The sequence below is a fragment of the Solanum pennellii genome, chromosome 1, assembly GCF_001406875.1.
Source record: "Solanum pennellii chromosome 1, SPENNV200".
In the NCBI taxonomy this organism is placed as follows: Eukaryota; Viridiplantae; Streptophyta; class Magnoliopsida; order Solanales; family Solanaceae; genus Solanum; species Solanum pennellii.
The window spans coordinates 108,986,917-109,012,783 of record NC_028637.1 but is presented as its reverse complement, the minus strand read 5'-3'; the positions used below and the strand labels follow the sequence as shown (position 1 = coordinate 109,012,783).

General features: G+C 35.5%; 4 protein-coding genes across 4 annotated transcripts in view; all 4 read left to right on the top strand.

Annotated features, from left to right (window-relative positions):
- LOC107007628 (nitrate regulatory gene2 protein) overlaps nucleotides 1–3,292 on the top strand; it is a 9,001-nt gene extending 5,709 nt beyond the window's left edge. Inside the window, exons 3-4 of the mRNA XM_015206320.2 lie at nucleotides 193–416; nucleotides 1,476–3,292. Coding sequence (XP_015061806.1) covers nucleotides 193–416; nucleotides 1,476–2,202 — 951 coding nt within the window. The 3' untranslated portion in view covers nucleotides 2,203–3,292. The remainder of the gene's footprint in view (nucleotides 1–192; nucleotides 417–1,475) is intronic.
- Nucleotides 3,293–3,829: 537 nt separating this feature from the next.
- LOC107008206 (nuclear intron maturase 1, mitochondrial) lies at nucleotides 3,830–7,000 on the top strand. Its single transcript, XM_015207140.2, has one exon. It carries the CDS (start codon nucleotides 3,905–3,907, stop codon nucleotides 5,927–5,929), a length of 2,025 nt encoding a protein of 674 aa, XP_015062626.1. The 5' UTR covers nucleotides 3,830–3,904; the 3' UTR covers nucleotides 5,930–7,000.
- Nucleotides 7,001–7,927: 927 nt separating this feature from the next.
- On the top strand, nucleotides 7,928–10,482 carry LOC107026508. Its single transcript, XM_027913955.1, has 2 exons — nucleotides 7,928–8,845; nucleotides 9,098–10,482. The coding sequence occupies exons 1-2, from the start codon at nucleotides 8,608–8,610 to the stop codon at nucleotides 9,364–9,366; spliced, it is 507 nt and encodes a 168-aa protein (XP_027769756.1). The 5' UTR covers nucleotides 7,928–8,607; the 3' UTR covers nucleotides 9,367–10,482.
- Nucleotides 10,483–12,850: 2,368 nt separating this feature from the next.
- On the top strand, nucleotides 12,851–19,135 carry LOC107008465 (pentatricopeptide repeat-containing protein At4g35850, mitochondrial). The gene is made up of 13 exons (XM_015207516.1): nucleotides 12,851–13,032; nucleotides 13,099–13,234; nucleotides 13,325–13,487; nucleotides 13,597–13,662; nucleotides 13,747–13,844; nucleotides 14,255–14,372; nucleotides 14,467–14,673; nucleotides 16,831–16,907; nucleotides 17,552–17,645; nucleotides 17,953–18,018; nucleotides 18,099–18,176; nucleotides 18,286–18,387; nucleotides 18,713–19,135. The coding sequence occupies exons 1-13, from the start codon at nucleotides 13,008–13,010 to the stop codon at nucleotides 18,794–18,796; spliced, it is 1,314 nt and encodes a 437-aa protein (XP_015063002.1). The 5' UTR covers nucleotides 12,851–13,007; the 3' UTR covers nucleotides 18,797–19,135.
- The last annotated feature ends 6,732 nt before the right edge of the window (nucleotides 19,136–25,867 follow it).

Sequence of the window (25,867 nt, the reverse complement as noted above, 5' to 3'; positions counted from 1 at the left end):
CCCCCCCCCCCTCTCTTTCTTGCATTTGGAATATAAAAATGTCTCCCCTTCTATCCTGTCATCCTCGTGAGACAAAGGTTGCTGTAGTGTGGTGGTGTAATTCACAATAATCTTAAACATATGTGAAACTAGTATTGACAGTGTGTTACTGTGATATAATATTTTCGTTTGCTTATTGTGGCCGTTTTGCAGTCTGAGGAGAAGATAAGGGTGCTTCATGAAAGGAAATCTGAAAAGCTGAAGAGACTAGATCAAAAGGGTGCTGAGGCTCACAAGGTTGACATGACAAGGCAATTGGTTAGGAGTCTCTCCACAAAAATTAGAATTGCGATTCAGGTTGTCGATAAGATTTCTGAGAAGATAAACAAGATGAGGGATGAAGAGTTATGGCCGCAACTGAATGTACTTATTCAGGGGTATGTCTTTTTTCTGAGTCTCTATTTTGATAACCTGTGGTTTTTCTGAATCTTCTGGATTAAATGGATACCTTATGTTTAATGATATATAAAAGAACTCTATGTCTGCTTTGTCCAAAAAATAATAAAAGAACTCTCTGTCTGGATTGGCTATCATTAGAGTTCTGTAGATGCACTAGATGGAAGAGAAAAAGTATTGGTTTGCCACATTTTGTTACTGTTCCTGATTTGTAGTCCAAGGTTATTGTAATGACATCATTGTACGCCTCCAAGCTACTGCACCATCTAAAGTCTTGTATATTGATCTCCCTGAATGATTTCAAGAAATTGATTTGGATTCAAATGCGATGTTCTTGTTTCGTGTATCATTCCTGTGGCCGACAACCTATAGAGATTAAAGCTTTTATAACTTTTTCATTAGCAATATGGTAATTGCATAAATGCAAAATTCAGACTGGCTTGTTTATTCCTGGTTTTGAGGGATCAGAGAATGTTTTGTAATCTGAGAAACATCCTTTTAATCCTAGTTTCTTTTGACAGACACATGGTTCCAATTGGTATAGAAGATTAGGTGTCTTACATTGAAATTTATGTATTTTTGTAGGTCTTCTACTGTTTGGTATACCACTTGTATAGGCGAGGTTTCTTGTGCTCCCAGATTTTATTGAACGTATTAGACTCACTTTTTTTTTTTGAAAAAAAGAGTTGCTTGTTTATTAGGATGTGGAAGCTAAGACGTACATATTTAGCCTTTATAAACACACCTTATACTGTATTATTGGAAAGTCAAGGGTGGATGAACGTATAGCTGCTTGTGAAATGTGAGACTGCTGAAGAGGATTCTTGCTTTCTCTAAAAACTGAATGCAATATATGGAGTTGCAAATGCATCAGTCAGTTACAGCTGGGCAATCTATTATGGGATGCTGGGGTTTATCTTGATATAATGTCTATTCCTAGTACTGTCGGATTGTTGGAGAATTGTCAGCTGATATTTTATCTCTTTTAGGCCAAAATAGTTATCTAATGCAAGTTTCTCTTATGTGGATTCTCTATTTAGGTTAAGTAAAATGTGGAAAGGCATGCTTGAGTGTCATCGTAACCAATGCCAGGCTATTGGAGAAGCCAAAAGATTAGATGCCATTGCATCTCACAAACACTTGAGTGATGCTCATCTTGAAGCCACTCTGCAGCTTGAACATGAGCTTTTGAACTGGACTTTGAGATTCTCTTGCTGGGTGAATGCACAGAAGGGCTATGTGAGAGCACTAAACACTTGGCTCATGAAATGTCTTCTGTATGTGCCCGAGGAAACAGCCGATGGAAGAGTTCCCTTTTCTCCAGGCAGAATTGGTGCTCCCCCAATTTTTGTCATCTGTAATCAGTGGGCACAAACCATTGAAGGAGTTTCTGAGAAAGAGGTTATTGACTGTATGCGAGATTTCGCATCAAATGTCCTTCAACTCTGGGAGCGAGATAAACATGAAATGCGGCAAAGGATGATGGTGCACAAGGATATGGAGAGAAAAGTGAAGAACCTTGAGAGGGAGGATCAGAAGATACAAAAGGGGATTCATGCACTGGACAAAAGAATAGTACTCATTTCTGGGGATGAAACTGGTCTCTCATTAAATAGGCATGTCGTTTACCAGAGTGACACAAGCAAAAATAGTAGCCTTCAGGTCGGTCTGAGACATATTTTTGAGGCCATGGAAAGGTTTACTGCCAAATCCTTGAAGGTGTATGAGGAACTTCTACAACGAATTGAAGAGGATGATCTGGCTTAAAGAGCATGAGAAATTGGTATAGCCGCTACCTTGAGAAGGTTATGTCTTCCAGACAGAGGACAATGTGAAATGGAACAACGAAAACCTTGTTGTCTTTCTCTGCTCTTGCTGTAGCATCATCACAGCTTGATCAGTTTCAGTTCGGTAAGTGGGGTTATGGAAGAGGTAATTCCTGATGATGTGCCTTTTGTGGTTGTTGCAATGGCATCTTTTTGCCAATGTCAGAACAGATATTCTTGAATCTCCTGTGTTAGAAGTCTCCCCGGATGTTGAATATTGCAGTAATTGATGCATCAGCAAGTATCCTGTTTTTCAGTGGTAAGGATCCATGCCAGACTAGCTGTGAACCTGAAACAAGAGGATTAAATACTCTAGGATGGCCATCAATCCTCAAGTCACTAATGTGCTTACCAAAGGGGACCTGAGCTAGTGGAGATGTATAAATTCTGAAATGCTATGACTACTCTGGGGCTAAATGCAAGTATTTATGGTTGGGGACATTATATGACATGCTATGACTACCTTGGCGCTAAGTGGCATGGTGGTTGTTCACCCCATTGACACCATTGAGGCTTGAAGTGCACCCTACATGTTGGCCAGCCAGTCCCTGTGGCAAGTTTGGTAGCCACCGACCGACTAAATTGAGCCAGACTGAGAACTCTGTGCTCCTGGAGCTGCTATTGGGTTTGATATTTTGATGATTGTTAGAGATATATGTGCTACGGCAGGCCATGTTCATGTATAGATTGACTGCACTCTTGTGATAATTGCAAATAAGCAAGTAGGGGTGGTTTTTGCTAAACTGTAAGCAGCAGGTGCCATCCAAGGAAAAAAAAGCATGAAGAATGGCTTATTATAGTTCGGCGTTTTTCAGTTGGATTGATGATAAGAAGCTGTTTGGTAACATAAGTCATTGAGACTGCTGGTTGTCTGGCATCAGACCTGCCTGAGTACAGAGAGATAATACTTGTAACTTGTAAGTAAGTTGTATTCAGATTGTTCTTTAAATTCTGATAATAATCTGTATCTTAAATTTTGTGTACATAGGACTGGGTAGATATATATATATATGTTTTTTATACTATATAGATATATAGTGCATTCTATCGGACGTAGGAGCAGAAACAGTAATAACATTTTGCGGTACTGTTCAAATTAATTGATTTGAGTCATGTGTTAAATTTATCAAAACCCATTTATGTGTGTATATATACTTTCCAGAAATAGCGTCGCAGATGATACATAACGTTCTTGCCAACTAAGATCATAATAATGTGCTACAGGGCACAGCAGTAACAAAGTTAACATGTAACAAACACGCCACTGTTAGATTAATCAATCAATAAAAACATGGACGAATAATAAGGCAAGTCATGGTGGAGTTGTTAACCTGCCTAGTATGATGGACATGTAATAATTGCAAAAATAACGTTAACAAACAACAAAATAGACGCAAAAATAACCCCACCACTCCTCTTACGAATATAATGATGGAATATTTAATTTTTGTTAAAAGTATAGGTGAATAAATTTTAATTCGATCATATCACTAGTGAATGACTATATTGTTTTTTTCATGTAGTCAAAAGGTGAGAATCCCAAATGATTTTACAACTACTGTAAAGAGATAATATTTTCCTTTCACAAGTATTATATTAAAAAAAAAAAAAAAAGGAATTGAGTGATAATAGAGTTTAGAAAAATGGCAGTGAGAAGAAAAATGGCGTGCGCCAAAACCATCCGCCGTCTCCGGCATCAGCCCCGCCGCAAGGACGATACTGATTCCCTTGTCAAGGATGATCCGTTGGAAATCCTATCTAATCTATGGATCAAAAGTTTTTCTCAACCCCAAAAACCCTTCACTAACCTCACTGGCTTTCTCTCAAAACTCGATCTCTGGGTCCTCGCTTACCAACGCACATATGCTCATCTCACTGGTTCTTTCCCCCCTCGGAATGCTATCCAAGCTCATGTTCTATCCGACCTCTTATCCCTCCGGAATGCAGTTATCCATGGAAAGTTCCTTTGGCATACAAAAATCCATCAATATATTCGTGGCCCTAACGAAAAACCCATTACTGAGCAGCTTTCCAGGAATCAGCTCCAATCTATACTCTCATCCAAAACGCTGCCCTTTCAGGATGTTGTCGTACAACAAGCTTTACTTATGATAGTGGAACCCATTTTTGAGCCTAGGTTTTCATCAAAGTCTCATGCTTTTCGCCCTGGAAGGAATCCCCATACTGTTATTAGGACCATTAGAAGTAATTTTGCTGGTTATTTGTGGTTTCTGAAAGGTGATATTACTGAGGTTTTTCATAACGTTGATGTTGATGTTGTTATGGCTAGTCTCGAAAAGGCTATCAAGGATAAGAAGGTGTTGAACTTGATAAAGTCAGGGTTGAATGCTCGTCGATGTGGAGAGGAGGGTGAAGAACAAGAAGAAGATAGCAGGAAGAGAAAGAAGGGGCGTACAAAAAAGAGGATTTTAAATGAGAATGAGCCCAAGCCAGACCCTTATTGGTTAAGGACATTCTTTGAGTTTGCTCCACAGGAGGCTTCTAAGATACCCAGTTATGGTGGTTGTGGAATTCTTAGTCCTTTGTTGGCTAATGTATGTCTTAATGAGCTTGATCATATGATGGAACAGAAAATAGTTGAGTTCTTTAGGCCGTGTGAGCGAGACACCATATGGAAATATTCTATGGATGATGCTTGTCATAATCCAGCTTGGCCTGAGTTTGTTCCTTCAAGTGGAAAAGAGAAGACGAGGAAGATGGATTTTATAAGGTTTGGGGGTCATTTCTTGGTTGGGATTCGAGGGCCTAGACAAGATGCTGTGGAAATGAGGAAAGAGATAATCGAATTTTGTGAGAGAATTTTCGGGGTCAGGTTGGACAATTCAAAAATAGAGATTGAGCATATTTCTAGGGGAATTCAGTTCCTGGATCATATTATTTGTCGTCGTGTTATTTATCCAACTCTACGTTACACAGCCAGTGGTGGTAATATAGTGAGCGAGAAAGGTATAGGTACTTTGCTTTCAGTCTCTGCTAGCTTGCAACAATGTATTCACCAGTTTCGAAAGCTCAAGCTTGTGAAAGGTGATAAGGATCCAGAGCCACTGCCTTGCACACCTATGCTTTACTCTGGTCAAGCTCACACTAATTCTCAAATGAACAAATTCCTTGAGACAATGGCTGATTGGTTCAGATATGCAGATAATCGGAGAAAAGTTGTTGGCTTTTGTGCGTATGTGGTTCGTAGCTCTCTGGCTAAGTTATATGCTGCCAGGTATAGGCTGAAATCTCGTGCCAAGGTTTATAAGATTGCCTCGCGCGATTTAAGCAGTCCATTGAGGGAGCACACCAACAATTCTGCACCTGAGTATTCAGATCTCTTGAGGATGGGACTTGTTGATGCTATTGAAGGTGTTCGGTTTTCCCACATGTCTTCAATCCCGTCATGTGATTACACTCCATTTCCAAGGAATTGGATCCCTGATCATGAGAAGGTGTTGCATGAGTATATCAACTTACAGGACCCCAAGTTTTTCTGCCAGCTCCACAAGTCAGTTAAACAGCATGGTATGTGTTTTCCTCAAGATGAGATATCTCATATTGTGTGGCAGTATAAGACTCTTGGGGTGCGAAGCTTGTCGCAGAGGTTATGTGATGACAAGAGGATGGAAAATGCTTATGACAAAGTAATGGTGGCATCATCATGAACGTGGCATGAAATATGAAAGTTTATCAACATGTATTGCTATTGATGGTGCCAACTGACTTCTTATTTTTCTGAAGCTATCTTGATGGATGATATTAAAGTTGAAAGTTGATCTTATTTAACAATCCTGGACTGCAGATTAAGCTTGATTACAGTGAACAGATTCCTTTATAAAGCTTTTTCAGTAATGAACTAAGGATTCAATTTGTCAATACAGATTTATGAGACCATTTTTAGTACAGTACGTCTTCTTGTGAAATTCTGTTCTTATGGTTGAGAGCTGTGAGGAATAGCTGCTCCAAGTAAGCATCTATAATTTGAATGAGCTTCTGAAACCCTCAAATTATTGACAAACGACATATGTGCTTTTAGCTTTAGACTAATATACTCGTCATCTCCATGCCCCCTACTGCAAGAAGAATAGTTTTGTTTTAATTGCATATATAAGTTGGACGAGTTCTATCAGAGACTTACATTCTAAACACTACAGAAATCTTATTTTAGCTTCTTCCTTAAACCCTAGCCTGCACATATATTCCCCATGGAAACTGTGTGATCTGCTGCAATGGGATGAAAAAGAGCATATCACTCCAAAGCTGTACTGAAGTTATGGCTATGACGTGATAAATGTAGCCAACAAAAAGAAAAGTTGCATTTCTTGTTTTTTGCTGCAGCAGGAAAAAGGTTCATCTTCAGCTTTATCTACTATATATAAACAGAGAGCTTGAGGACTGCCTGCATATTTTCTGAAGACGGATGAATAGTAAGCTGTGTGAATGCTTCCACAAACAATGGCTCCTCGCTCTTGGGCATTTTTCAGTTGGACCGAGACTACTCAGTGGAATATGAGAAGAGTCTGTTTGGTGATGCAAGTCATTGAAACTGCTGATTGCCTGGGACCAGACCTGCCTAGTTAGTTTTATTCAGATTGTTGTACACAGCCTTGTTCTTCAAATTCTGATAATAATCTGTATCTTAAATTATGTGTAAATAGGACTGGATAGATGACCCAAATACATTTTTATGATAAATATATGGTGCATTCTGTCCGACATGGGACCAGTAATAGCAATATCAGCGCAGTATAACATTTTGCAATGTTCAAATTTGTTGATTGAGTCATTATTCATCCCATCTGTCTATCAGTACACACTTTCACAAATGATGTTTGAAGTATTGGGGTGAAGTGAATAGTCAGGACATGGCACAGCCTTGGCTCACATAGGATATGATCTTGACAGGAGGGTGTGGAGGTTGAGGATTAGGATAAAAGGTTAGTAGATAGTCGAGTGCTTTATTTTCTCATTTCTGGAGAACTAGTATTAGTGTTGTATTTTTGTATTCTTAGATTTCTACTTGTTGATTCTTTAGCCTTGAATATTGTATTTTCAAGTTGCTTTTCCTGCTTGTTACTGCTAGTATTAGTGTAGGCTGCACTTCATGCATTGACAGCTATACTATCTGGCATTGGGTTACAAAAATTAGTGCCTGTTCTATCATGTGACTGACAAAAGACGGTGTAGAATCAAAAAGAGTGAGATTGAGCAGTGTATTGCTGTTAGCTCCAGGCTTGGCTAGGCTATCCGCTACTTGATTTTGCTCCCTGAGGCTCATGCTACTGTTGAATTGAGGACCTGCAATCATATTTTGCATTAGGTGATATCAACAGTGTGAGCATGTCTTTTGCATCTATATCATCTTGGAGTGAAGTCGAACACAGACGATTGTTTCCGTTAATATATTTAACCCGCCAAGAAAGATGATTCGTGTCATTTTAGTTAATTGTAATCTTGTAGAACCAAGAGTATGACCATCATTTTCCATATCCAAAATACCAACTTGTATTAAAATCATGTATGCTAATGAACCTATTATACATTCTATATTTTTGACTCAAAATAAAACTTTTTGATGCGTGAGACTTTTTTTATAATTGAAAATGGTCAGATTTGTCTTTAAACCATAAAGAGAAGGACAAAATTTGCCCTCTTCTAACCCTCTGCACCTCCAACAATCCACCATTATGTTTAAAAATATTGATCGATCTGTACGTGTCCTTTTTTCATCAAACAATTTGGCAAAATAAACGGATCTTGACACCTTTAGAGACAATTGGCAACTATAATATCATTAAATTAGACGTGCGACATGTATTGTCAATACTCATTACATTATCCTCTATGGGAGGCCAATTAGGATTACATATACATTTAATTTCTACATTCCTTCACAGACAAATCTAATAGACATACATGTTGATGTCTGTGTAAGTTTTTGGCGGAGCTAGGGGCCGTCTGATTTAGATTAAAGGCCTAAAATTCTTCTTCCAGAAGCTTAGTGGACTTCAACGTAGCAGAACAACTCAAGATTCTTGTTGTCTCTAGGAGTTATCAAGGACACAAACATCGCCTAAGTGGTAGCTTGATATAACTATATCATCCATGTGCGTTGTGTTATTGCATTAAGATAGGATTTTCTTGGCTTGAAGAGTTGTCAATTTTCTTTTTGGTAGGAGGAGGAGGCAGCGAATGCCACAAAACATCGCCTAGAATAAGTTGCCTGTTAGATCTAGATCCAACTCATGATCATCAGGTCCCTATTCTCTACTTCTATATATGAAAAGAAGTACAACTTGAGAACATAGAATTGGACCTTTCAATTCAACAAGGAAAAACAAATATGGCTTTGAGATCAAAAACCACCCTAAAGCATGCTCGTTCTAGCAGCTTTCCCTCTATATCTCACCCTATTGTATCTCAATTGGATGAGCAACTGTCTAGACTTACATCTTCTTCAGTGGCTACGTCTTCCTCCCTTTCATCTTTCACTAGTAGATTTGGTGATCTTGAAAACTTATCGGATTACACACAAGATTTGCTTCAACTACCACACGTTCAACAAGCCATTTTGACTGAACATTGATGAGGGGTACCTCAAGGTATTAGACATTTGTGCCACCATCAAAGATCTTTTGTCTAATGATCATGAAAAACAAAACAGACAACACCTTCTTTCAGCTCTTCGTAGAAGATGACATTTCTGGCTATCTAACCTCTAGAACAAGTCCAAGAAGATGATCCAAAAACTTGTTAAAAATTAGCATGGTAACTTGGCATCAACCTCTGCTGTTGTTAGAGAATTGCAGGATGTCACTCTAGGAGTATTTAAGGGTTTGTTGTCCTATCAATGGAACAGGATCGTAGTTGGTCCTTGTTGTCCAAGATTATGATCTCAAAAAGTGAAACCAATGAATTCGACAATGTTGATGCTGCTTTGTTCTCACTTCTCAGTCACAACAAGGCCAGCAAATATGAAGAATTGACGAATCAGTTGCGAGAAATGGAGGTAACCATTGAGGTTGTTGAACAAGGGCTTGAATGCTTTTTCAGGCGTTTAATCAAAACCCGAGTGTCCCTCCTCAATGTTTTGAATCACTAGCTAGTCAAGCTATATATATACATGGATGTTGCCTATCCAAAAGTTTTGTACTACAGTAACACATGTACATTTTTTTTTTAATTATTATAATATACATCAAAATGAAATACAAGATCAACTTCATTTTTTTTCTTATTGTCAAGTTCTGCTACTGCAACAGTCTATCACATTTCATCTACTGTACTCGGTTAGATTCAATCTGTTTTACCATAGTTTTTCAACAGAATTTGTTTGTACATTAAAAATGGTAGACCAATTCATCATTTCATGTGTGGAGAGTTGACAAGATTCTTTTTCCGTTGCAAACTTTTCAACAATGCCTTTCTATTTAATTAGCACTTCAAATTGAGTAGTTGTGTTGCGGATCTATAGATGACATTGCTGAAACATCGCCTAAGTGATAGCTTCACAAAAATCACTTGTCATTATTTGTATTATGTTGTTTATTTTGTTGACAAGATCCATGAAATTCAAAAATAATACTCATGCTTGTGGCAGAGCACAAACATCATCTAATTTAATTGGTATCCACGTCAGAGTCAGTTCTCATAAATTGCACGAGTGGCTTTTATGAATGCAGAGTCGCCAATATTCTTTTTGTCTTGAACAATAATATCTAACACCCACTTGGTTGTTAGATGTAGATCAAATTTAAGATATATTTCAAACAAGAGCACAGCTTGAAGTTTGGACCTTCGGTACCTCAAGCTGTTGGACGTTTGTGCCACCATCACAGATCTCGTGTCAAACGAAAAACAACACCTTCTTTCAGCTCTTGGTAGGAGGAGGAACATGAACATGAACATGGATGACATATGAAGTAGCTACCAAACCTCTACAAAGAAGATGATCCAAAAAGACTTGGTCACTCTAGCTAGGCCTATTTAGGTCTTTAATTGTCATATGTCAATGGAAACGCATCTCAATCTAGGAAGTTCAATTGGTCATTGTTGTTGTCCACGAAAAAGGAATCATCTAATGTTGATGCTGCTTTAATTTGTGGTCTAAGACTGACGAATTGCAGAATCAGTTGCGACAGATGGAGGCAACGATTGAGGTTGTTCAACAAGGGCTTCAATGTTTCCAATGTTGGAAAAACGCAGACAAACAAAAAAATATATATGGTAAAAGTAATGGAAATAAAATGAAAAAAGAACGATACCAAAAACTTTACGTGAAAACCCTTCTAAATAAGAAAAAACAACGGGCCAAGAGGAACAACTGATAATACTATAGTAAGGAATTTTAGATTGTGTACAGTACTCAAAGTGATTACTATACACTCAAAAGGAACAACACTCTTTTGATTTCCACGTGTGACTATTTTTCTTGTATAGTTTATGAAATACCTCACTTTGCTTTAAAAATGAATTTTCTCTCTAACTTGGTGTGTTTTACAAATGAGCAAGAATGTTTTATATATAGAAGAAGAAAATCATGTCTATATCACTAATTACATAGGTAAATATAAAAAAAGTCAAAAAAGAATTGCAAATCTTACCAATTTGTCAACCACCAAATTATTTATTTTCAACTCTAATTATTATTCATTTTTAACAATTACTTTTAGCAATTGAATAACAAAAATTGACCAAAAATATGAGATGGACTCCACATCGAATCATCACTAGTTAAAGTCAGGGCACTTTTGCACCACACTGAAACTAGTACTTGTAAATTCATATAAACCAACTTCACAAATATCTCAACTATGGAGATTAAAATGAATGCGTCTCCGCTGCTTTTCCAACATAATTTTAGATTGCTAAATAAATATTTGGAACCCAGCAGCGTATCTTTTGTTTATGCAATCAATTCATTCTTATCTTTGATTAATTAATTGCATATAAATGAAACGTACAGCAAAATGGAAATTTGTTTCATCATCTCTACATAAAATAATGATTATTAAATTTTAAGGTATAATTATTTTTTTATGAATTTTAAAGGCAGAATAGTTTGGTGAACCCTCGTACTTATATCAGATTATAGTATTATGGACTTTTTTACTTAGTTTTTTTTTCATTTGAACCCTTATACTCAACATAACACAATATATTAAATCGCTCTAACCATTGATCATCCTTATGTGACATTAATATAGATGAGTTGGCAAGAGAGTGTTGTCACACGCCTGCAAAGGCGAGTGAACATGATATTTAAAATTTCAACTTTTACTATAAGTTATTAAAATTATTTTTTAAAAAAAATAAATTTAAAAGGGAAAAAAACTCCATCTTCTTTTTTACACTATCTCCATCTTCTCCACACTACCTTTTTTCCAGCCACCCCAATTCCAACCTATTTTTCTTTCTTATCCACACCCTATTATTATTTATTTTCATTTTTCTTTCACTTCTTCTTCTTTCCCCCATCCATTTCTATTTTTTTCCTCTTCAATCATCACTTTCCCTTTTTCCCTCCCATACCTGAATTTCTATCTTTCTGCATTTCGTTGCTCTTTTTCAACTTTTTTTTTTGTTTTTCTTTTTTTTTTTGTTACCCTAAATAAAAAACGAAATTGGGCAAAAAAAATTGAACATAATAAGTTAAAGAAAAATCAGAAATTAGTGGAGTTATTGATATCTCTAATTAGTAACTTGACATCTTTTGGTGTCAAAATTATTCTTGTATTTATAAGCAATTTGGGGTGTGAAATAGTAGTTAGCATTGGATTATGAAAAGTTTGGTTAGATCTGGTTGTTAAGTGGCTTGGTTGTTGTTATTGTGGTTGTTAGATGACTTAGGTTGTTGTTACTTTGATCTCGCGGGTAAAAATGGCGATGACGCCGTCGTAAAAAATGGAGACGATGGCTCCATCGATATCTCCGGTATCGACGAGATCCTCTATCTTGTTCCGACCAGTTTGTATTGCTATCCATGCCGGGAAATCAAAAATGCTATTTGAATTTTACAATTGAATTCTAATGGGTTTTACGATGCCGGCTTGGTGGTGAAATAGTGAAAATAGGGAGGATTAAAAATGTCAATAATAAATTAAAATGACACTAGCAGGGAGTAAAGTAGTTTCATGACTTCGTGAGATTGCTCAATTGTGAAAAAATCGAAGAAAAAAAAAGGAATATGGAGATGGTGGAGTTCTGACAATAATTGTGGGTTAGGAAAAGGTGTACAAAAATAATAATTTTATTTTATTTGATAAAATAGATTTTTATAAATTTCTCTTTTATTTAATATTTTTATTAATAATTAAAAAATTATTATAAAGAAAATTATGACTTGACATTAATATATATGACATGAATATAACATGTCATCTATATAAGGGAGAGTAAAATACACACATGATCAGAGGAATTTAAAGATCTCATTTTGGTTAAATTCAGGAGTCCAAATAACAAAAAGCTAAGTAAAAAAATTCATACTATAATCCGATACAAGTACAAGTGTCCAATATTAAATTATGAAATGAAGAACGTAAAATTATAGATAGATAACTGGAATTGCGCCTCCGAATAATATTATTTGTAAAATTCCAAATAGTAATAAGGCCGTGGAGCTAGAATGACCCGAAATTAACCCGCCCGCACCTTTGCCACGTCGGCACAAAACCTCGAGCGAGGCCGAGGGTTTATTACTTGTTCCTCCAGTGCCGGTAGTTGATTCTGCTGCAGACAGCCATGAAGCTCCTCAGAACCCTCTCTGGTAGGTATATATATACTCACTGCTCTTCCATTCACCATTTGATTTACGTGTTTTTCTTTCTTTCAGCACCCAAAAATCTACTCATTCGAAGAATAGGGCATCGATACTTTGCGGCCACACCGGAAGAGTACGCCAACAGAAACTATGCCAACAATGAGTCCGAATATACCACTGTTATTAACTCTATTACTGCTCAGAGAAAGTAATCTTCCATACTCCAATTGATTTTATTTGATTTGAGATTATGGGCATACATACATGATTTTTATTCCAATTATTATGAATGAATTAGGAATTTCTTGTTGAGGGATGTTTATGATGACATGTTGCTCGATGGAATAAAGCCAGAGAGAGATACATTTCATTCACTTCTTATTGGAACCATGAAAGGTGCTCGCTTGCAAGATGCTTTCTTTTTCCGTGAAGAGATGAAAGCTATGGGCTTCGTACCTGATGTATTTATCTATCCTTTCCTTCCTACCATATCAATCTTTTTTCAAACTCCTGTATTACTCACTTCTCATATTTGTATTTATATCTACCTCGCTCGTCCAATCATCACAGGTTTCTTTGTACAATTTCTTGATATCTACCTGTGGAAAATGCAAAAATTCTGAACAAGCAATAAGCGTATGCATCCTTACTCTCTCTTGCTGCTTTATTATTCTGAAATTATCATGATTCATTGAAATAACTAATGTTCTTTCTAACTAGATCTTGGAAGAAATGAAGAGATTTGAAGTCAAGCCTACTGGACAAACCTATATCTGTCTCCTCAATGCATTTGCAATGACTGGTCGGGTAGACAGAGTGTAAGAAAGTTGCTCAATGGTTGCACCTGTTTCTATTGCTAATACACATTTGGTCATGCCTACATGTGAAGGCATATGCTGTTGTACAATTAGATCCTTTGTGCAGTAGATAATCTGGAATGCAGCAAATTATTTAGTAATTAGCCAGACATAACACCGTGATATGATTAGAGTTCATTTCATTGAAGAACATCTCCTTACTTAGTGAAATGATATTGGACTAATATGCTCTACTGGATGTAGAGCCTTAAATATTTCCTGCTGTCAACTTCTTTGCGCTAATTGTTGATGTTTCAGCGTCATATTTCATCCAATCTTTCCAAACATGATGTTATGTGGTTTATTTTCTGCTGGATTCATAATCTTTGTTTTCCTCCGGCATCAGATTGACTTCATTTCAAAAATTGCAGGTATGCAATTGTTCGGGACATGACTGCTGCTGGTCTTGGTCTAAATAAATACTGCTATGCTGGACTTATAGCTGCTCACAAGAATAAGGAACCTGTCACAGATGATGTAGCTTCCAAGGTGAGCAACAATCGCGTCCATGTGCTTTTACTAGTTTTCCATTTTTATTATATTTTGACTTATTTAATTTTGTTTATGTTATTTTTTGGAGTAGATTATTGAGCTAGTTGAGCAGTCCAAGGGTTGGTCAGCAGTTGAAGCTCCTGGTGACATTCCTATTAGGTCCATGATGGGCATCTCTCAAGAAGAACTTTACAATATTCCAACTGCTGAATATGTTTACCGGCGTGGATTTTTAGATAAGGAATTGACGGTTTATCATGTTGCATTTCATGCCTGTGCAGACCTAAAAAGTGTGGAGGTACCGTACTTCACATTCACTAAAAGATCATTAGATGTCATTCAGATTTGCTTTATTAGATATGGTCCAAGTCTTTCTGTTATTTTTCCAGTAAATATCCTGCCATACATTTGGCATTCATTTAATTTAGACGTTTCAATTCAACATGTTTTCTCCAGTAGGCTTCCCCCTCCCTGCCTCTGATTCAATAAGTATCTTAAATAACTGTGTTCTAAGCTGAGAACAGATAAGATAGATCTAACGTTGTCTATTTATTTGAATGCATAGTAAATATAATACATTCAAGCACAACGTTCATTTATTAAAAGGTCGCTTTTGGAATTTGTCTGGTCTAATCTTTATGTTGGAAGTCCTTTTGCATAGATGCTGTCTATGAGGGAAAATAGAAGTGAAATAAGCATTGAAGATTAAATTCAATCTTTTGAAGAAAACCTTAGTATGATGTCACAATGGATTATTTTCTTTATAAGAAAACCCTTAGAATAATGACATGCACATGCAAGTTTTAATGACATCAGTGAATCTTAAATCTGTAACATAAGCAACGTCAGTCTTGTTAGGGGATCAGATCAAGGTTGAAGGTATTATATTTTCTACTGCTGTAAAGTCAATGAACACTTTGGTGATCAATTCTTTTCCAAAGTCTATTTTCTTTGACAAGCAAACAAACATTTCTTGAAACAGAAAAGATCAGAAAGGTTGTGCTGTGAGTAATGATTTACATCAGGATCCTTTCGGAAGTGACAATTTGCTTTTCTATGTCTTGGGAGTGTAAATCATAAGGAATATCATGTGCTGGAGCCATCCTTGCATTACCTAATATTGCATTTTCATACCATTTTGTGATATTTTCTATTTTTGATAACCGTGGTGTTCAGACCACCTTATGCACCTCAACTAATTCCACAGGCACCTGGTACCTCTCATCAGCACAGGTACCAGGTAACTCTACCAAGGCTTGAACATATAGGAAGAAATCCTCTAGTGCTTTTGTCTTCGCTGAAATTAAAGGTTGTGCTTCTTTTTAACGAAGGATGATTGCTAGGGGTGCAAGTTGGTGCTTATGAGTTTCTTTTGTGAAGGCAAGTAGTAGTCCTTAATAAGTTGGTATATCATTGTTGTCAGTGTAAGAACTATATTAAGCTTGTTGCTTTAAAATTCTCTCTCTGTCTCTTTTTTAGTTTTATGAAACATGGCCACCTAGATGTCGGAAATGGGGTCAGCATAAAATTTTGGACAGATATCCAGACCTGTTCAGATGTTCTCTCAAAAAAGAGGGATACATTCAGAATTCGTTTCAAGTTCATAGTGACATAGTTTTCACGAGAAATCTAAATGATTGGGAAGTAAAAAAAATTTCAGTTGCTTCAGCTGTTGGAATCAGCGAGAATTGATCAGAATAAAGGGGATAACTTGATTTGTGTCAGCAGCAAGGATAAAAGGTTTCCAGTCAAAATTGCTACAGTTTGGTACTTCAACAGTTTGGCCATAGTGTGTATCAGAATGGCTTAGGAAGATGATTTTTTCTAGTTAAGGTAGTCTGCTTTGGTTGGAATGCAGCAATCGAGGCATGTTTAACTCAAAACAATATGCAATGAAGGGATTTTTCTTTATACAACAGCTTTTATTTATGTGAAAAAGATCATGAAACGATGGAGCATTTAGTGCAGCGTTTCTAAACAATGTTGGGAGCTTTTTCTAAACATTGCTGGTATTTCTTAGGTCATGCCTCAGAAGATCATGTTTACTGGAAAGCTACCAAAGCCAAAGAGGCTCAAGAAATATGAAACACAAATATGGAAGACTATTCCCATTTGTATATTATGGACCACATGGTTGGGAAAAAATGGTGCATGTTTTGAGAGGAATAAAGTCACATACCTAGAGTGGAAGAACCAATGTTTGGATAATGTATTTTTGCATAATAGTAGTGTGCTAGAGATTATGGACCAATACTTAGATTTCTTGTATCTGTTTGGTGGGAATATGTAGCTTTGTCTGGTTGGGAGGATGCTTAGTCATGTACTGCTTATGTACCATCTTGGTACTTTATTAGTTAAAAAAGTGTTTACCTTATCAAAAAAAAAAAATGGAACATGGCCAACCTTAATAATTTGGCAATGCTCTGTTTGATCTTATGTTTCTTCTTCATGGCAGTCGATCGATGCACTTCATGAGATGCTTATCAAGGATGGTAAAACACCTGATGTGTTCATTTTGATGCAAACCATGAGGTATTGTATTAGATCCTTCTCTCAACTGTTTTACTCAATAAGTTGGTTAAAATGGCTATAGAGGGGAGAGTAGAACTCTAGGAAGTATTTAAGCAACTTGAACAATCGATGCTGTCTTGGCTTCCCGGTGTGAAATAAACCTCATTGGTGAATTTATACGTTCTTTTTACTTTAATAACATCACCAGTTGTGCTGTCTTTGCTTCCCAGTGTTGTTTGCTTTATGTCATTTAAATATGTAAGCTGTGTTTTACTTCTAGAACATAGCATTAAGCTACTGCTGAACATACAACTTTATCATGACTCCTTGAACTGTTATGTTGGGATCTTCAGTTGAGTGTGAGCCATTAAACTTTGTTCACTAGATGTTCCTTGCATCATTGATTAGACATACACGGTAACAAACATTTTAATGAGTCCATTATGCATCCCATGTACTCTGGGAATCTGAGTGCATAATCCAAGATACAAGTAACTGAGATTTCCCAATATAATGGTATTTCAAGTCTTATGTGTGAATGAGAAAGTGTCAACTGCAGTTCTAGTCTATCTTTGATTCGTTGGAAATTGCTTAGAGAATTTTTTATAGTCTATAATTCATTTCTTTCGATTTGCCTCCATGTGTTTGTTTCTGTGTTTGTACAGGTGTTATCTTCAATCTGGGGACCTACAACGTGGTCGGAAAATTTTTGAGGACTACATGAGTTCGGGAAAACCACCTATGGTTGAATTCTATATGGTAAGTTCCAAAATACATTTTAGCTACAATGTAGTCTAGCCTTGCCCCAGAAAGTTGGCTTTCCATCACAACATAACACCACCATATTTAGGACTTTGTACTCTAGTCTATCTTCTGGCAGCTGTCATCTTAACTCATACATGGTCTTTTTTAGTTATTGGATAAAGAACTCATGCATGGTCTCTTTAAGGAATTTCTGCCATGGCGGGGAGAGACAATCTAACAGAGCTTATAGAAAGTAAATTAAAGTAGTGAAGTAGGAAACTTCTCCAATCTGATTCTTGTTTCAATTTTTATTTGACTGTAGACACTTGTTGAAGGAGCAATGGTCGGTTACACTCCTGAAGGGATGCAACTCGCTCAAGAGACACTGGTATGGTGTGTTTGACTGTTGTGGCGATTTAACGTTATGTCAGAGTGGATTCCATTTGATAAAGTTTCTCATTTGTGCAGGTAAATATGAGCTCCAGGAACTTCTTCCTGGATCCTAAAATGGGAAGTGACCTCCTTCTTGTTGCTGCGGGTGAAAAGGTGGGAAAGCAGAGAAGGAGAAAATTTTTAGTCCTTGGCTTTATCTTACATTTATCTTCTATGATTGCGTAATGTCGAGTTATTTGATATTGTCTTTTACACTTTGCAGACTGGTGGATATACTGTTGCCAATCTGATATGGGACATGATGCAAGCTCGTAAAATGACACCATCATTTCCTGGTGTTCAAGCATATTATGATGGCTTGAAGGTGAGTTTTTTTTAATTGCTGACAGATCCATTGGTTTCTTCCATCACGCTAGTATCTTGTCCAACAAATTTTCCTGATCAGCGATTAGGATACATTCCTAAGTATATTCATGTCTAGTAGCTTGGCTGGCTGGATCAGCAGTAAACTTCGTTCGCTTACATTCTTGCAATTTGATCTTGTTGAATGGGTTGATATAGAATGGTGCAAAACCTGTAAGCTCTGATCCACCAGGAATAATTTCTTCAGCCAAGATGCATCTGGAAATACGGCATTTTTCTTATGGTGTATGTGGTCATAACTTTTGGTTAATATATGTGCATCTCAGGTTCGGGAGATACCAGCTGATGATCCAAGACTGAAACTAGTTTCTCAAACCTACATTAATTTGAGAAAGAGGTTTGGTGGGTGAGGATCCGGTATGGAGCTGGACGATCGTAGACAGAAGACTCAGGCCATGCAGCTGCTACATTGCCCTGAACCGTTGGGTTCTTTTTTACCCTAGAATGTCTGCCTTTTCCTTTTATTCTATAAAATTTGGTATGTTTGCTCATGTACCCAAGTCGAGCAGATACACAGATTAATTGACATTGTTAGGGAGGCAATGAAATTTACTCGCAATCTGCGACTGCCAGTCACACTTTTTCTTGACTACATAATTGCCTCGAGGATGTATAAACACAGAGTCTTTCACTAGCATTTTTTTATGAATTTATAATTTTTAGATTAAAGTAAAATTTTTACATTTAAATGTTGAGTGTTAATTATTTAGGCCTCGTTTGTTTGCACTTAATGGAGGTCTGAATCTTAATCATTTAGATTCAGGCCTCATTTGTTTCCATTAAAATTAAGACGTCTGTATATACATCTGAATATTAAGATATGCATTAAGATCTAGATGTGTAAATTTTTGAATACACATTTGAATATTAAGATGTATATGTGCGAACACTGGACTGTTGGGACGTTTGTTTTCAATATCTGAATGTAAATATGAAATTAAATGTTATATTAATAAAATATTACTCCCTCCGTCCAGTAATGTTTGTCATGGTTTCTACTTTTAGAGTCAAACTATAAAAACTTTGACTAACATTATAAGATGTATTTTTTCATCATATTAATATGAAAAAGACTGTAATTTATAGTATTTTTCATATAGTTTTAGAATATCAAATTTTTTTTGTTTAAAATATCGAATTAATGTAATCTATTTTACCTTTGAAAATTAGTCAAATTTACTTTCGATAAGCGCAACATGACAAACAATTCTGGACGGAGGGAGTATAATATAAAAACCTCATTTTAGTAAAATAGTTTTTTTTATAAAAAAAAATATTTTAAACATTTTTATCGTAACAATGTAATATTATTTACGGAAAAGAGCCTAAAATAACCTTGAAGTATTGAAAATGGTACAAAATTACCCTCCATCCACTTATTAGCTCTAAAATGTCATTCTCATCCGTCTATTGGCTCCAAAATACCCTTTTCATCCACCTATTGGCTCCAAAATACCCTTCTCATCCACCTTTGGATTCAAAATTCACCACTTATTTAACGATTTTAAAATTAAATTAAGCGTTTTTTAAAATACTTGGTGCTCAACTATTGGTTATAGTTTAATTTATTAATATGATTTTTATCCAACTCACTACCCACTCAAAACTAACTAAACACCACCCAATTAATAAACCAATTATAATATTAAAATTGCCATAAACACTACTAAAGCACGTCAAAATTATAGATTCCTGAAAATGACATGCAAAATTATTCGAGTCTGAATTGAAGTCCCAATTAAATTTAAGTTGAACCGTTTATTTAGGAGGATACTTTCAATAGGATTCTCTTTCATGTTTGAATTCGAAATTTACGATTACTACATCCCGAATTAATTACTAATATAATTTTATAAATATTTATGATTTGTTTTAAAACCTTTAATATATTATTTTTAAAAAAAGTAATCTATGAAGTAACATCACATAGTTGAGATGAAAGAATAATTAAGATGAACATAGTCAGACTTTTAAGTTTATCAGTAATTTTTATTTAGACACTTGAATGTATGATAATTTACTTCTATAGATATTTTCACCTCAATTTTTTAATAACACTCATTGTCATCTATTGTTACATTAGTAATGTGACGGGTTTATGAATTTTTTGGTGTTTAATTAGTAATAAGTGGGTAGTGAATTGATTTATAAATTACACTGATAAACTAAATTATAACAAATAGTTGAGTGCCACATTTTAAAAAATATATATAAATAGTTTAATTTAAAATCGTTAAATAAGTGGTCAATTGTGAACCCAAAGGTGGATGACAAAGGTATTTTGGAGCCAAGGTGGGTGAGAAGGTTATTTTGGAGCCAATAGGTGGAGGTTAATTTTGTACCATTTTCAATACTTCGAGGGTATTTTAGACCTTTTTCCGTATTATTTATCTATTAAAAATTTAACATTTAGTTACATCATTAATGATTATTTGCACTCAAAAACTTTGAAAATCTAATATAATGCAATGTAAAATAGTTTATATAGAGTAGTAATATAATGTTTTATGAAAACATTTATTTTATAATGGACATTTGTTATTATTATCGATCGAATAACTAGTATTTTCTTATTTTTTGGAACCATGCTATATATTATATCATGAAGTGTTTATCAATTCAAATATATTGATTAATTTATGAAAGTAAAAGACGTATATTAAGTTAGTAAGAATAAAGGAAATTATAACGGTAAGCATGTAATTAACATTAACTAAATAAGAAAAAAAACTTTTATGAGTTGTTATGATATAGTTGAATTAAGATAGAAGTCTTATTTTTGAGTCTGAATTGTGTAAAGAGTGTGTTAAAAATCTGATTCATTCAGATGTATTCAGACCCATTAAAAGGCTTATAAGGAAATAAAACAAACTTAATCAACTGAATCTGAATAATTAAGATTCAGTCATAAAAAACAAACACAATGAATGAGGTGAATCTGATTGATTAAGATTCAGACCCTCTTAAGTGCAAACAAATGAGGTCTCAGTCCATTAAGTACGTCTGCTATAAACATATTTGTATTATAGTGAATGTGTCCTTCTAGGATATGATTAGAAATTCTACTTGGTGACCAAGTTAGGTTTATATGAATAAGATGTCGTTTCTCTTCTCCCTACTTTATTTTTCTTTCTTGTTTATATAGTTTCATAACAATTTCTCTCTTTTCTCAATCAAACATCATTTTTTTTTGAACGGGTAAGTTTTCATAAATTTTTTCAAGTATTTTTTTTATATTAATAATTTTCTTGTTTTGACTTGTGTCAAGAACACTGGTTGCGATAATATTTTTGGTGTACTGTTGTTTATCAAGGTTTTGAATGAAAAAATAGTACTTCAAATCATGATTATTAAAACTTTTAAAACTTTTTTTTAATCAAAAGTAATATATTTTTGTTGAAATGAAAATTTTATAATATTTTATTAATATAATGTTCAATTTCACTTCCACATTTAGATATTGAAAACAACAATATTAATTATTTAATATTCAAATTTAGAGATCACATCTTAATATTCACCAGATAAGATAAAAACACCCAGATCTTAATATAAATTTTAATATGTGTATTAGGATTCAGATGTCTTAATCTTGATGGAAACTAATGAGGCCTTAGACAACCTCTTAATATTCCGATTTAGACATGTAGTATGCATCTTAATATTGAGATATATGTTCAGATCCTAATGTTTTTGTTTACCAAGACGTTTGTTTAACTATAACTCAAAATTTCTTTTTTGGGAATTTGTTAGTGCTATACTAGCAGGAAATTATAATGTGAGCAACAAAAGAAGTAATGTCTAATATTCTGATGGATTAGTGACGAAAAACAAATTCATAGATAGCTAAATAATGGCGCCTCTCCAAAGAAAATATCCTATCGAAGCTTCCTGGCTTAAAGGACGGAACTCCAGCAAGAAATTTATTAAAGAATTGGTGCTAGATTAGCATGAATATTACATAACAAAAGCTAGATAACAAGATAACACGGCCGCTTCATCTGCCAGTAAAAATGGCTTTGTTAGGGCACAAATCAATGACAGACTCATAGCTTCGAATGTTGGGCCCTTTAAATCCCAAAATTGTAAGGAGAACTGCATAATTTTGCGGTTGTCATTCAATTAGTATCCTTGTTTTCGCTAAGTTTTTGATTGAGGTGTATAAAAAATTTGGTTCAACTTTCTCTTAGGTATATATGTCTGAATCTTATTCTTTTTTCAATTTGCTCCCAATAAACTCAACTTTGAAATATAGAACCATGTAACCTCAATCATTAATACACATATAAAAAGAATGAAAATATAATACATTATTATTTAAAATTCTAAATAAGATACCATATAAAATTCAGTTATAATACATTTTATTTTATCTTTAATCCTAAATTAATTTAATCATATTTTTTAATGCGTCGGGTTAGGTGGGTGGATCACTAAATGATTTAATTTATTTTTTAAAATTTTTGATTTGTTATATAAATAATTAATATCAATAAATTTTAATTAAAAATAATTTAATAGATTGAGTGACTTTCTGAGAGAAGAGTGCATAGTTGAGTGACTTTCCGAGAGAAGAGTGCATAGTTGAGTGACTTTCCGAGAGAAGAGTGCATAGTTGAGTGACTTTCCGAGAGAAGAGTGCATAGTTGAGTGACTTTCCGAGAGAAGAGTGCATAGTTGAGTGACTTTCCGAGAGAAGAGTGCATAGTTGAGTGACTTTCCGAGAGAAGAGTGCATAGTTGAGTGACTTTCCGAGAGAAGAGTGCATAGTTGAGTGACTTTCCGAGAGAAGAGTGCATAGTTGAGTGACTTTCCGAGAGAAGAGTGCATAGTTGAGTGACTTTCCGAGAGAAGAGTGCATAGTTGAGTGACTTTCCGAGAGAAGAGTGCATAGTTGAGTGACTTTCCGAGAGAAGAGTGCATAGTTGAGTGACTTTCCGAGAGAAGAGTGCATAGTTGAGTGACTTTCCGAGAGAAGAGTGCATAGTTGAGTGACTTTCCGAGAGAAGAGTGCATAGTTGAGTGACTTTCCGAGAGAAGAGTGCATAGTTGAGTGACTTTCCGAGAGAAGAGTGCATAGTTGAGTGACTTTCCGAGAGAAGAGTGCATAGTTGAGTGACTTTCCGAGAGAAGAGTGCATAGTTGAGTGACTTTCCGAGAGAAGAGTGCATAGTTGAGTGACTTTCCGAGAGAAGAGTGCATAGTTGAGTGACTTTCCGAGAGAAGAGTGCATAGTTGAGTGACTTTCCGAGAGAAGAGTGCATAGTTGAGTGACTTTCCGAGAGAAGAGTGCATAGTTGAGTGACTTTCCGAGAGAAGAGTGCATAGTTGAGTGACTTTCCGAGAGAAGAGTGCATAGTTGAGTGACTTTCCGAGAGAAGAGTGCATAGTTGAGTGACTTTCCGAGAGAAGAGTGCATAGTTGAGTGACTTTCCGAGAGAAGAGTGCATAGTTGAGTGACTTTCCGAGAGAAGAGTGCATAGTTGAGTGACTTTCCGAGAGAAGAGTGCATAGTTGAGTGACTTTCCGAGAGAAGAGTGCATAGTTGAGTGACTTTCCGAGAGAAGAGTGCATAGTTGAGTGACTTTCCGAGAGAAGAGTGCATAGTTGAGTGACTTTCCGAGAGAAGAGTGCATAGTTGAGTGACTTTCCGAGAGAAGAGTGCATAGTTGAGTGACTTTCCGAGAGAAGAGTGCATAGTTGAGTGACTTTCCGAGAGAAGAGTGCATAGTTGAGTGACTTTCCGAGAGAAGAGTGCATAGTTGAGTGACTTTCCGAGAGAAGAGTGCATAGTTGAGTGACTTTCCGAGAGAAGAGTGCATAGTTGAGTGACTTTCCGAGAGAAGAGTGCATAGTTGAGTGACTTTCCGAGAGAAGAGTGCATAGTTGAGTGACTTTCCGAGAGAAGAGTGCATAGTTGAGTGACTTTCCGAGAGAAGAGTGCATAGTTGAGTGACTTTCCGAGAGAAGAGTGCATAGTTGAGTGACTTTCCGAGAGAAGAGTGCATAGTTGAGTGACTTTCCGAGAGAAGAGTGCATAGTTGAGTGACTTTCCGAGAGAAGAGTGCATAGTTGAGTGACTTTCCGAGAGAAGAGTGCATAGTTGAGTGACTTTCCGAGAGAAGAGTGCATAGTTGAGTGACTTTCCGAGAGAAGAGTGCATAGTTGAGTGACTTTCCGAGAGAAGAGTGCATAGTTGAGTGACTTTCCGAGAGAAGAGTGCATAGTTGAGTGACTTTCCGAGAGAAGAGTGCATAGTTGAGTGACTTTCCGAGAGAAGAGTGCATAGTTGAGTGACTTTCCGAGAGAAGAGTGCATAGTTGAGTGACTTTCCGAGAGAAGAGTGCATAGTTGAGTGACTTTCCGAGAGAAGAGTGCATAGTTGAGTGACTTTCCGAGAGAAGAGTGCATAGTTGAGTGACTTTCCGAGAGAAGAGTGCATAGTTGAGTGACTTTCCGAGAGAAGAGTGCATAGTTGAGTGACTTTCCGAGAGAAGAGTGCATAGTTGAGTGACTTTCCGAGAGAAGAGTGCATAGTTGAGTGACTTTCCGAGAGAAGAGTGCATAGTTGAGTGACTTTCCGAGAGAAGAGTGCATAGTTGAGTGACTTTTGAGGGAAAATTGAAAGTTGAGTGACTTTCTGAGAGAATAGTGCAAAGTTGAGTGACTATCTGAGGTATTAACTCCGTTAGACTGTCATCTCCTCTTCTTTTTTTTCCTAATTCTTTTTATTGCTATTATGAGCCAAAATAGTTGGCTATATTCTTGGTATAAATCATTTTATTCTCTTCCTCATTCTTTTTATTGCTATTATGAGCCAAAATAGTTGTCTATATTCTTGGTATAAATCTTTTTATTCTCTTCCTCGTTCTTTTTACTGCTATTATGAGCCAAAATAGTTGGTTATATTCTTGGTATAAATAGGAAAATTAGGGCTTATAAATGACATATTATGAGTATCAATTTCGATTTGTCTATATAACATCCCTTATCACTCGTCACTTCCATTTGAGTTTAGAAAATATTGATAATTGATTATAATTTAATAATTAATTTTTCTTTTTCAATTGACATATAATATTTTGTTAAGACAAGAATAAATATATATAAATTGTTCTCTATTATTTTACACTACAAATGTTTAGATCCCTTTTATTGATTATAATTTTGAAATATTTCTCAATAAAGTCAATTATTATCTAAATTATCAAAGTATTTAAAATTAAAATTTCACTTGATTGAATATACCTATCAAAGATTAGTTTTTACTTGTATAGTAATATTTGTAGTATTTTTATTTACAAAAATCAATATTATAGTGATTGTTACCTCTTTAGAAGACATTCAAAGTTAAAGACAATATTTTTTAAAATTTAACTAGTTGATAACATAAATTAGTTTGAGTTTGAAATGTCTATAAA

Excerpts from the sequence above, each read along its gene's own strand:
- LOC107008206 (XM_015207140.2), top strand. The coding sequence starts at position 3,905 with ATGGCAGTGAGAAGAAAAATGGCGTGCGCCAAAACCATCCGCCGTCTC.
- LOC107026508 (XM_027913955.1), top strand. The coding sequence starts at position 8,608 with ATGGCTTTGAGATCAAAAACCACCCTAAAGCATGCTCGTTCTAGCAGC. Across the intron at positions 8,846-9,097 it reads ACAAGCCATTTTGACTGAAC|GGTTTGTTGTCCTATCAATG; the intron begins ATTGATGAGGGG and ends GGAGTATTTAAG.
- LOC107008465 (XM_015207516.1), top strand. The coding sequence starts at position 13,008 with ATGAAGCTCCTCAGAACCCTCTCTG. Across the intron at positions 13,235-13,324 it reads TCTATTACTGCTCAGAGAAA|GAATTTCTTGTTGAGGGATG; the intron begins GTAATCTTCCAT and ends TGAATGAATTAG. Across the intron at positions 14,373-14,466 it reads CAGATGATGTAGCTTCCAAG|ATTATTGAGCTAGTTGAGCA; the intron begins GTGAGCAACAAT and ends TTTTTGGAGTAG.